The following is a 12,370-nucleotide window of genomic DNA, read 5'->3' on the forward strand; positions in this document are numbered from 1 at the left end:
GAATTTTTCTCCAGTCTCAGAGTATTTAAAGTAACTTCTGATGTACACAAAGCTGTCTTAATCTTTGTTGATCTGAAACCTTCATCTGTGCTGCACAGTTTGTGTCAGAGCATAGTGGGCTCTGCTTGATTCAGACATACTCGAATTAAATGGAACACAGGACATGCATATATACATACACATGCCCCCACCCACTCCAGTGAAAGCCAATATCAAAAAATTACCACGATGGGGGTGGCAGAAAAAAAAAATCACTGCTAATGTTGACACCAGGTAAACTAACAAAGTCCATGAAAATGCCTCCTCCTTTCCTATTTCATGTTTTTCTCACAGGAAGGAGTTCAACACCAGAACTGCAAAACTCATGTGTTAATTTTGATCCTACATGGGGGGAACATATTAGACACTGGAAGTGGGGACCACAGCAGCAAGCTGGCAGACATCAACACCTTCAGTTCTGTGTTTGAGAAAGTGACCCGAGCCCATTTCCCTGCCTCTTTGGGCCACATCTTAATGAGACTTGTTCCCTGCCCAGCAATTTGTTCAGCAGCTTTCTCTCTTGTTTCCAGGTAAGTTGATTTGCATTCCCTGTGTTTGGTTATGCATTGTGGTTTTGAATGGCTTTCTGTGACCTATATATTTCATAATGAAATTTTGTGATTCATTCTTAATCTTCTGCCGACTGGAAGACTTGCAGAGATGTTTCATCCTTGTCTAAGTGGATTAATTTGTTTAAAAATAAATTTTATTGGATGAATCCACTTCAGAAGTGGCTCTTCCTCAGCTGCTTTTTCAGTCTAGAAATTCTGTCATTGAATGAGAGAATATTTTCAAGTAACCTTACTTTCCATGACATAAGTATTTTAAATGGCACAATAGAGAAAGATGAAAGAAACACATACTCCTGCATCAGTTCTTCTACAAGTGCAAACTAGGATTAACTGCTGAACTCTGGTGAAGGGAGGAGAGAATCAGATTTCCTTGGTTTCTGTTTTTCTAAGCGAAGAGATGCTTCTCTTGGTTTTATCTGGGGCTTCCTTAAGTGATACTTGCTTTTAGACTATTTTTATTTCAGTATAGTGCCCAGGGTTACATTTGAAGCTCGTGATTTCAGATTGTGTGCAGCTTTGTTTCATCTTTTTAAAAAGTTTGGACACTGGGAAAAATGTCATAATATGCTTTTGAACAATACACCTGTCATTGTTTTCTTGGAAACTATTCCATTGTGATGGTTGGATTCTGCTCTCTGGTGCAGTGAGTTATTATATGGGGGGGAAACAAAAGCTGAAATGTAATCATGTCATTGCCATTTAAAATTATGTCTAGTTGTATGTAGAACAATTGCACCAAGTGTGTTTAACTACAGAAATGCCTTCTAGTGTGATCCCGTTCACCTGAAGCAGTAATGCTTTGGTTTTTTTTAAGGAGTTGAATTCTCTGAGAAAATGATCCTTCCTGTGTTTGCTCATTGTGAACTGCAGTAGCCCAACCCATTTCTGTTAGTAATTGCTCATTCTCTAATGCTGTGCGCTGCCCCTTGCAGCTTTCCTGATGATAACATGTCCTTTTCTAGCCTAAATCCCTACAGCTATGATGAGAGCTGTCTCAGCAGCAGTGAAGACCACATCCCACTGGCTGCCTTGCCTTTGCTGGCTGTTTCATCTCCTCAGTACCAGGATGCAGTTGCCATGGTGATCAGTAGAGCCAATCAGGTTTATAATGAGTTTCTCAAATCTACTGATGGGGCTGGTTTTAATGGACAGGTAGGACTGTTTTCTCTTACATCAAAGTAAAATTTCTTCAGAGCAAGGCTGTTTGGTTTTAAGCCATTATGTTGAGGGGTTTGAGTTATGAGTGTGGGACACTACAAATATGAATGAATGTTAGCATGGGATCATCTACACAAAATGTCTTCTCTGTGTCCAGCACAAGACAGGCACTTTTGGAATCCTGTGCATTATCTCACGTGCATTTACATAGAAATATGATATTGATACCCTATGTGAGTTACTGATATTATTTTGTAATAGGGCCATCTACAATGGCCAGAAACATGCACTTCCTTTAAGTACAGTGACCTCCACTCTTCAGAAAAAGAAAGAAAATACATTTAATATAGAGTACAGTGTAAACTTTGAAGGGAAGCATGTGTCTTATTACACAAATTCTTTTCCGTGGCACTAATAAGATTATGCTGTGATATATCAGTATTTTTAGACTATAATTTGGTTGTAAGCCATTTTTACTGTGCACAGTAAACTGTTCTTGGTTAAAGCATAAAACCAGCCCAGCTGCAGTGACAGAACATTATGAAAGGTGAAATTATGTAAAGCAGAATGACACCAGTTACAAAAATAATATGAAAACTATCTCAATAGAATTTAGTGTTATGATTTTTTTTCCTTGGCAAAGCTACAAAAAAGTCTCTCTCTTGAGGTTTACAAATAATATTTTGTATTTACTGCTTGACCTCTCTATGTTCCACAGAATTTTCACCATCAACTACCAGCACAGTTAAAATGCAAGCAACTTCTCTGTGCTCCCTAAAGTGCTTTGCTTTCTTCCTTAGATAGAAATTTCAGCTCTGACTCTGAATAAGCCCTGTACTGATTGAGTATCGTATATCCTGGCATGCACCCTGTGTGGATCTTTCCTATAATATTTTTGTCTCTTCTGTCAATTTGCATTCCAAGTTCATTAGATCAGAGATTGCCTTTTTTGATTTTATATTGTATGTGGAACAGATTAACTCCCACTCATCAACATAGTTCCTGACACAGATAATCTTTGCATAGGGCATATTTCTGGTGGTAAAAGAAAGTAGAAAAAAGTAGCTGCAATATAAACCAAAGTGTAGAAACCAGTAGCAAGGGAATGAAGTAAGATAGAAACTCTTCTGCAGTACTGTGATGCCTTTTGTCTCTTTTGAAAACACTTGCTACATCTTAAAATTAAAATCTTTTTTTCAGGTGTGTCTTATCGGTGACTGCATTGGAGGAATTTTGGGCTTTGATGCCATCTGCTATAATTCTAATACAGCTTACGAGAGTCGGAACAGTAGCAGGAGAGGAAGCATCAGCAGCATCCAGGTGAAGAGGAAAAAATACACAGAGCTGAATCCCCATAGATGCATTCCATGGAGGAAATCAGCTTCATATAAACCAGAGGAAAGTTAAGGATTTGGTAAATTACCATGATAGAATGGGATTCTATCCATGTATCAAACTTCCTCTCATGAGGATGCTATAGACTGCTATGAGGTCTCCCCTCAGTCCCCTTTTCTCCAGCCTGAACAAGCCATGAAACCTCAACTGTTCCTTATATGGCTTCCCCTCCAGACCCTTCACTATCTTTATAGCCCTCTTTCAGGCACCTTCTAATAACTTTTTTATCTTTCTTGTTACTGTGGTGCCCAAAACTGCACACAGGACTCAAAGTGAGGCCACACCAGAGCATAGTAGGACAGTCACCTTCCCTGGACTGGCTAGCAATGCTGTGCCTGGTGCACCTCAAGATGCAATTGGTCCTCCTGGATACCAGGGCGCACTGTTGAGTTGTAGTCAACTTGCTATTGACCACAGCCTCCATGGTGCCTTTCTGTGTGGCTGCTCTCCAGCCTCTCGTTCCCCAGTTGGATTAAGTGAGATCATATGTATAAATGCAGGCATTTCATATAAGCTCTTTTGTATTTTGTTATCTGCCTAAATCTTCCCTTTGCTCTGTTAATTTTCTGAAGGATAATCCACTCTCAGCAGAGGACTCCAGTCTGGGTGACAGCAAACACCTGAGCAAAAGCAATATTGACATCTCGGGAATCCTGGAGGATGAGAAGCAAAGGCCACCACTGCCTCGGAAACAGAGTGACTCATCCACTTATGAGTGTGATACCATAACCCAGCATCATGCCTTCCTGTCCAGGTAACCACTGCCCGATGACTGAGTCAAAGAAATGGGCTTGCCATTGAAAGGAACCTGTTAGCAGCAGAGCATAGAGGCATTATTACATAGAGGCATTATTATTGTTTGAGGTAGGTTTCTGGAGGTTTGCTTAAAGTTCTTGTCTCTCCCTCAAAGAAAACTATGGATTTAGTGGGTCTAGTATGAAACTACTCACATCTGGAGAGTTTTTTATTTGATCTTTATTCAGTTGTGAGGGTTTTGAACCCTCAAACATGTGGGTTCAAAAATGAATGCACAAAGTTCTATTTCTTAAGTACAGCCCACTCAAAACAAGATGGGTGAATACTTGATAATTGTAAATTTCTGTTACCTACCTATTTCTTTTTAACAATCCCTCTGACTTCACTTTCAGGACTTTTATTATTCTCTAGTGAGGTAATTGCTTTAGGTGCTCCCATTGATCTATAAGCTATTCAGATCAGCTTTAAAGCAAACACAGAAAAAAAGCCCTGCATAAACATTTGGCTTAAATGAGGAGGGAACTGGAGGGAGAAGTTAACTTAGTTTTCCTTTATCCTAAAAAACCTTTGAAATACATGGGATGGGAACACAACCATTCCCTTTGTCTCATTGTTCCTGCTGGTTCTAAGCTATTTGGTTTTTTAATTACCTGAGCTATTCAGGCTTTTGTTTCTCCTATCTATCTTCCTATTTCCTTTATTTCATTGTGAGTGATGCAGAGGAGCAAGAATTACTGTGTGTTGAAGTTTCAGTTCTGCTCGAGTTGAGTATAGTGCAGACTTACTACTGTGCCTTTCTTCAAGTCTGGCATTTTTCTTAGTAGCAGGTTAAGGTAATTCTGTAGTCTTGCTGTAATGGAATGCCCTTTGCTTTGTTTTCTTTGACTATTCTGCATTTATTTTGAAACCATTGCATTTTCTTGACATCAATGTGTTGTAGATTGTTTTTCCTCTGAGACAGAATGGTTGTTTTTCTCTTGTCTGCAACTGAAAACATGAAGATTTGTTTGGTCAGTCACTTTTAGGATGTTTTATAGGAGAAATACAGTGTTTTATTTAAAACAGTAAACTTAAATATTCATGGTCCTTGCAAAACTTTACCAAGTATTGTGTAGTATAATTGCAGGAAACTCTTGCGTGTTGAAGGCAGTAAATTTGCTGAATAGCCACACTGAAAAATCATGGCTGCTATACTGCAATATCATTTTACAATTTTAAGGTTTGGTTCTAAATGCCATTGCTGGAACTTTCCAAGTATCCTGTTTTGGTACTGTTATATTTTTCTGAATGCCCTCTTTATTATTTTTGATTCAATATTTTATTTGTTCAGCATCCACTCAAGCGTGTTGAAAGATGGTGCAGAACTTCCTCCTGTGGATTCCAGTTTCTCAGAAGTAAATCTGGGCCGATTTGAATTTGAGGTGTCTGATTTCTTCCTTTTTGGATCACCGCTTGGTTTGGTGCTGGCCATGAGGAGCACAGTTCTGCCTGGTCTGGATGGTAAGTTCTTGGGGTTGAAATACAAGATGCATGAAGACCTTTGTAAACAAAGAGACTCACATAAAAAGAAGGAAAACAAAGGAGCCTGGTTAAAGTCAGGGAGTGAGGTAAGTTTCTTTCTTTAAGAGATGGTAATGTTAATGTAGGTAGGTACTGAGGTGATGAGGATTGCTCTAGTACTTAAAAAAGTGTATCTTAAGTTCTACTGTTAATTATATACCCAGTGTCATACATCATGAAGCTCACACTTCACCAAGGATGAGTCCTTGAAAACAATACCAAAAATAACATCTCTTCTTGGTTCAGCATTACCTCTTGTTCATGTCTGGCTTCGCGGGTGGGTTTGGCCCTCGGGTGTGTTGCTTGTGAGCCATTCTTCCTCTCTAGTAACAGAGCCTACTGATCAGACAGAGAGAGAATTTAAAAAATCATCTGGATTTTTAAAGTTTTTCAGTTAAAAGATTACTTTACTTTTCATTATTCAGCACATGCTTTATCTCTTTGCATGGTATGAGATTTGGATAGCGCAGCATCTTTGTAGGAAATGATGCATTCATTTTTTAAGAGGCGAGGGAGGAAATCTGTTGCAATAATGAGAAGAGATGACAACTCAGAGCTCCAAGGGTTTTTTTTCCTGGCCAGTCCTTTCCACAGTCTCCGCTCAGTTACCCTCCGGGCACTTTGAAAGGAAAATTTCATGTTAATTACTAGTATTTTAAACTATTTTCTTCAAATTAGCTCTCACTTCTATCCTTCCTCGAATATCCGGCAAAGGAGTGTGCTTTGAAAGCAGCTCAACTGATGGGCATTTCAAACACATTCTGAGGTGAGCAGTGTCTACTTGAAGCATAATTAGTCTTTAGAGGTGCATATGATAAAAGAATCCCATTTTAAAGCGATAATTGTGACACAGTTGAGAGGAGAACAGACAAATTTAAATCTATCATGCAGACAGTTGGAAATTGGTTGAGAAGAGTAAGGTGCCCTCTTTACTGAAATGAATGGTAAAAAGCTACCTGAAAATGTAACAAGTAAAATTCAGATGTATTTATTTGTTTTATTAGAATTAGTTTTTATAATATAAGGGAGTGTTCTGCTGTCCCCTAGGTTTAAGTCTTCGGGATGACAAAAGCCCGTCAGACTGTTTTGCTGGTATATATTTGAAGTGCTGAGCATCACAGCTATAATGCTTAATAATGTATTTACAAGATTTTAAAATTATTTTTCATTTCTCACTTCATTCTGTTTCTCTTCTGCTGCTCTTCACATTTCATATGTGCCTGCATTTCAGACTGTGATGTCTCTTTAAACTCCTGTGCAGTGAACTGTTCCTTACATATGAAATAAGAAACAATTCAATTTGGCCAGTTGTGTGCTAATCTGGAGTTTGCAGAAGACCTATTAACTGTGTTTCTGCACAGACTCTCTGAAATTTGTAAAGCAGCAATACTGGCCTCTTTGTCTCTTTCTCATCCAAGTATGCCAGGTCCGACCAGCCTGCAGCCAAGTTTACAGCTTCTTTCACTCTGCTGACCCCTCTGCCTGCAGACTTGAACCATTGTTGGAGAAAAGATTCCATCTTCTTCCTCCATTCAGTGTCCCACGGTACCAGAGATATCCACTAGGGGATGGAAGATCTCACCAGTTAGGTATAGTGCCTGTTTTCATAGCTCTCATTGCCTGTTGTTCTCTTAAGTGTTCTCTCCTTATACAGCTCAAGAGAATTTGAAATAGCAATGTGCCAGCATGCTGAAAACAAACTCTGGGACTGAGTAGCACAGACATACTTAGCAACTGTGGAACCAAAGAGGATTGCTAAGAAAAATTTTTCTTATGCATGAGGTTTGTGATACTAGTTGTGTTAAAGAGGAGTTTGAAGGTGATACCACTGTTCTAGTTGAAGTGTCACTTGGAAAATTCCATATCCTTGACTATCATTTTAAACAATTTATTTTTACAATTAGTTGGCCTTTGCCTAGATCCTCATATGTTGTTTCTTTTGGTCACTTATGGTTGGTTTGTTGTAGATATCTACTAGGACCAATCAGACCACTGAGCAGTCTTGATTGCACTTCTCCAGGGTGGATTACTAAGCAATAGTTATGTTATGAAAAGAAAACCAAAGAGAAATAGATTGATTTCTGGGGAAGAAAGAGAAAGGGGTGGATGAGCAAGCTGCTAATAGAAGGAATTGTGCTTTTTTGACTTAATAGAAAATAAGGTAAAATCATATAGGCATGAAGTATCTTTGACTTGTCACGGTATGCAAAAAAGGACATTTTGCTCATGCCAGAAAGAGGACCAGAGAAGTATCACGCATTCCCAGGACTATGTAGTTCTTCTCAGAAAATTACTTTAAAATGAGTAGGGTTGAGTGTGAACTAAAACAGCATCCCAGCATCACTACCCACTTTGGAAGATCCTGGCCAAAAGCATCCAGCTGCCATTGCAAGTTCATGGCAGTAGGGTGTGTGCTTTCTCTATGCAGTCATGCTGGGTCATGCTATTCACACTCTGAAGGAGGAAGTTTCATCCATGAACATTAAATGAGATATTATTCAGGAAAACATTCATTAGCCCTGCATTTAAAAATAGATGAATAAATAAGGAAATAAGATATACACAGATGCACTAGTTTCAAAACCACGGTGTGCATCCTTTTTTTGTTATTTTCACTTTTGTAACCTGCAGGTGATGCTCTCCACAATCACAGTGGTCTGTTCCTTGAGAATAGCTCTTTGAACATACCTTTCTCTCAGGAGAGTCCTGGATCTCCAAATACATCTGATCAACCACAAGGGAAAGCAAGAAAGTTGAGCTTGGCCAGCATGAACAGTGAAAACTCCGGGTCAACTGAAAGCTTGCTATCAGCATGCCTCACCAACAGTGAGTGAAGCTTTGTGCCCTGTGCTATTGGATATGGCAATAGCCTTTCCCTTTGCATTGTTTCTGTGAAAAAGTTGATTATGAAAAGAAAATATACCTGCTTGGAATTTGGGGAGAATGAGAATAGCCAAAATTTCTGCAATTTTACATAACACAACGTTATCTTTCTTTTCTGTTTGTAATTAGATAGATAAAGTAATAGAAGTCAGTTTTATATTATGGTGTTACTCATAAATAGCCACAGGAGTTTCATAGTAACAGTTTATGATCATGTTCCAGGCATGAAGCAGCATAGGTAGATAAGATTTGTTACTCATAATTAAAAGTGCTGTAAATGAGTATATTGTCTTGCTATGGACTACAGTCATATGTGTGTGTATATATGTATGTATGTATGTGTGTATCTCTCTCTCTCAATATTTGTTTCACTGTTTGGGAGGCATTTGCAATTCTTACCCTATAATATGATTATAAAAGTAATAATCTTTCACTGTACATTTTCCATGGACTAAAAAGCAGTGGGGATCATGCTGAAGTGATTTCTGCTTCCCAAAACTTGGACCCAGAAGAACTCTTTAGATGTCAGGCAGTTAAGTAATGATGCAGTCAGTAAAAACTGTACTTTTGTGAATGATAGATAGCTTTAACAGACTTAAAATGTCAAGAGTAAGAAAGCAGAAGACCTAATTCCATTATGTAGCTTAAAATGAAGACAGCAAGAAATGTATTGATATAAAAATGTTATGCTATTTTGTTTCATTTTTTGTAGTTACTGCAAAATGGTGGGGAACAAAACGAATAGATTATGCCTTGTATTGTCCAGATGTGCTGACAGCCTTTCCAACGGTGGCCCTGCCACATCTCTTTCATGCCAGCTACTGGGAATCAACAGATGTTGTGGCCTTTATCTTAAGACAGGTAACTGGTCTTTTCTTTTTTCTCTCTGCAACAGATAACTTTGTGCTTGTTAATTGCATTTTCCAAGGGTCAGTCTTTAAATCTTTCGGTCAGTTAGGTGGCTACGTGTGGATGCATCACATACAAGTGCATTTAGGAGTGACAGATCTGTATTTATTATAGAGGTAAAGGGGACAGTGAGTCCACCATTAGCACTGCTGGCTTTGTGACCAGTAATATTGCGCCTTTATGCATATCTCACCCCTCCTGTGCCCCAGATCAGTCTAACCGTGTATTATATATTAATTTTGTCCTGGTTTTGAAGGAATAGGCTATCTCCAGCCTTACATAATTATATATCTCCCTATTAAGTATCAAATTACTAGCATACATCTGATAGTAAACCAGTTTGAAGGTACTGCTTCCATAAGAAAGTCGAGTCTCTCCTTTACAGGACACTTTCCTAGCCTTGTAAGCACATTACATCTTTTAGAATTTATTAAGCTTTTCAAGCTTAGATATTTAGAACATATCTCTAAAGCTGTATGTGAGCTTACAGCTCTACATAAAGGACTAGTTAGTTCCAGTACAGTCTGGGCCTTCTACCCTTGTTGGGGGTTAAGAATAAGACTACTGGCTCCTGAATGCCCTGTGGCTGCATATATTGCCTGCACATTACCTCTAGTGAATAGAATTTATGCCAATTTGTTAAAAACCATGCTTACTTCTCAACACTGCTGTAATTTGTTGCAAACCAGCTGCTTTGCTGACTGTGATTGCAGCATGATTTTACTCAAGGGACTTCATATAAGACATCTTTTAAAAGAATTCTAGATCACTCTCTTAGCAAGGGTACTGAGATTGTAAAACTTCAGCACAGAAAACCAGCTGTTCAACTTGAAAAATTTGCTAATTTATTTCTCATTCAAAATAGCTATTTGTGATTGCAGGTACAACCCACAGATTTCAGTGAGACAGGGCTTCTGGTTTCAGTTGGAATGTGGCATAACGCACACCCAGATTCTGAATTCTGTAGGTTGTGTCCTGAAATCTGAGTTGGACATGAAAGTTTCTTGGTAAATGTATGATTTTTAGGTGATGTTTAGGTTGCAAGAATGTGTATGACATAATAAGGTTCTGCAAGTTCAGTTGGATTTCAGTGGGTCCTTGTGGGTCCCTACCTATCAGCTACTGAAGTAGTAATACCCAAAAGGGGTAAGAAACATTTTCTCTGAGTAGATGTGTAGAAAATCATATAGATGATGTCAGGAGTCTGATGTCTGCCACATAAAGGATATTAAAAATTGCTTGTGTGGTTTTATGCTGCTTTACTGACTTTGCAGACCGTAGACAATGTGACTTGTCACCTGATACCATCCTAATGTTTTCACTGTTTCTCTGGAGGAATGTATAAGCTCTGCTGTGAATGAAAAGCTGTTCAATAAGTATTTGAAATTAAGTGTTGGCCAACAGAGTGAAAGCAGTTTCTTTGTCTGTGCAGGTTTTGTGAATATATGGCTTTACCACTCTACTTGCATTGTGCTTTTGGCTCTGCAGTGTCACTCAACTGGGGCAGCAGTGTAATTTCTCTTTCTTTGCCAAGTACCAGGACTCCTCAGGCCACAAGCTGTTTATTAAAATATTAATATAATTTCAGGTCATGAGGTATGAAAATGTAAATTTCAAGGAAAATGACAACCTGGATCCAGAAACACTAAGTCCATCCAATCCACGAGAAAAATGGCTACGCAAAAGGACACATGTCAAATTGAGAGTAAGTTTAACACTGAATATATATGGCAGCTATGGAACATGGGTTTGACAGAAATTTAAATGGAGTTTGATCTCCCCAAGTAAGAGCTTACATAACTGAATATCACTAAAGAGCTGAAAACTGATAACTTAATCCAGAGGCAGGCAGATCAATGGTTAGGGAATATAAGCAATTTCATCTTGGTTTATCACTTCATGTTGGGAGAAAGTATTTCTTTCTTTCTTTAATATTTATTCTTTAATTTTTATATTTCTTTCTTTGAATAACAGACAGGCCCTAAGTTTCCATTATGCAAAGAGCTTTTTTTTATGCTAGACAAATCCATAAGCCAAGCAAAAATATTTCCTACTTTCTTCAGATGCTAAGTCAATTAATAATGTCAATTAAAATGCATGTGCCCTGCGCATAGTGATGTGGCTCTGTGGCCCCACTTGAAGTGAAAAAGAATTGGCTTTCCCTCAATGTTCTCTCTTGTTTGGTCATTTTGAGTACTCTCTCTAGAAAGTCTATTCAGGAACCCACCATAAGTGGAAATCAGGCTCCAGCTGAAATGGGAATGCAGTGCACTTCATGTACCTCAGACATACTGCCCAGGACTGTGTTTCTGTGTCACTGTTCATAACAAAAAAGAGACAGCAGCCTTGTGACAAAAATGAACTATACCCTTCTCATCTTCTGTTCTTATCTCAGAATGTGACTGCTAATCACCGAGCTAATGATGTCATTGCAGCAGAAGATGGTCCTCAGGTACTGGTTGGGCGCTTTATGTATGGACCTCTGGACATGGTGGCTTTAACAGGTGAAAAGGTAAAGTCTGAGTAATCCATTTTCTTCGTTTTACTTGAAACAGTTGTTGAATGTAGCACACATGTACGGTGTCAGAGAGAGCCTTACAGTGAGGGGAAATGTCACTAGCCACCTACTACTTAGGCAGAAATATGCTATAAAGTGGGCTTTCCTGATGGCTGACCTGTTTCTGAGCTCTCTGATTATGGGTATCTCCTTTGGTTGGTGGTGAGTGTGCTGTGCAGTGCCAGCTGTACCATCTACTGGAGACAATTAACTTTCCGAGGAAGAAGGAAAAAGAATTTTATAGTAGTTGACAAAGCAGTAAAAGAAAACCACATATCATCCTATCCAGGTAAAACAACTAGATAAAAGAATAGGCATTCTAGAAGCTAGGTGGCTGCTGTATCTTACACATGGGTAAGTAAAGATTAGTTTCAGGAATTATAGTGATGTGACACAATTGAAACAGTCATTCCTAAAGCTGCCTGCAGAAGCCAGGCTTACAGCTAATAAAGCCAAGCATCAAGTGAACACATTTTTTCATATTCACTGAGATTGTAGGAGTTTCTGAGCAAACTAAGAGAGCAATGCTGCTGAGCTGAGG

General features: G+C 38.7%; 1 protein-coding gene across 2 annotated transcripts in view; it reads left to right on the forward strand.

Annotated features, from left to right (window-relative positions):
• PITPNM3 (PITPNM family member 3) overlaps positions 1 to 12,370 on the forward strand; it is a 37,825-nt gene that overhangs the window by 15,697 nt on the left and 9,758 nt on the right. For both annotated transcript variants that reach the window (XM_064728986.1, XM_064728985.1), the window contains exons 5-14: positions 334 to 569; positions 1,574 to 1,763; positions 2,970 to 3,089; positions 3,737 to 3,918; positions 5,251 to 5,420; positions 6,899 to 7,069; positions 8,112 to 8,306; positions 9,076 to 9,224; positions 10,861 to 10,977; positions 11,668 to 11,784. In XM_064728986.1, the coding sequence (XP_064585056.1) occupies positions 334 to 569; positions 1,574 to 1,763; positions 2,970 to 3,089; positions 3,737 to 3,918; positions 5,251 to 5,420; positions 6,899 to 7,069; positions 8,112 to 8,306; positions 9,076 to 9,224; positions 10,861 to 10,977; positions 11,668 to 11,784 (1,647 nt within the window). The remainder of the gene's footprint in view (positions 1 to 333; positions 570 to 1,573; positions 1,764 to 2,969; positions 3,090 to 3,736; positions 3,919 to 5,250; positions 5,421 to 6,898; positions 7,070 to 8,111; positions 8,307 to 9,075; positions 9,225 to 10,860; positions 10,978 to 11,667; positions 11,785 to 12,370) is intronic.

Source organism: Zonotrichia leucophrys, chromosome 19, assembly GCF_028769735.1.
Source record: "Zonotrichia leucophrys gambelii isolate GWCS_2022_RI chromosome 19, RI_Zleu_2.0, whole genome shotgun sequence".
In the NCBI taxonomy this organism is placed as follows: Eukaryota; Metazoa; Chordata; class Aves; order Passeriformes; family Passerellidae; genus Zonotrichia; species Zonotrichia leucophrys.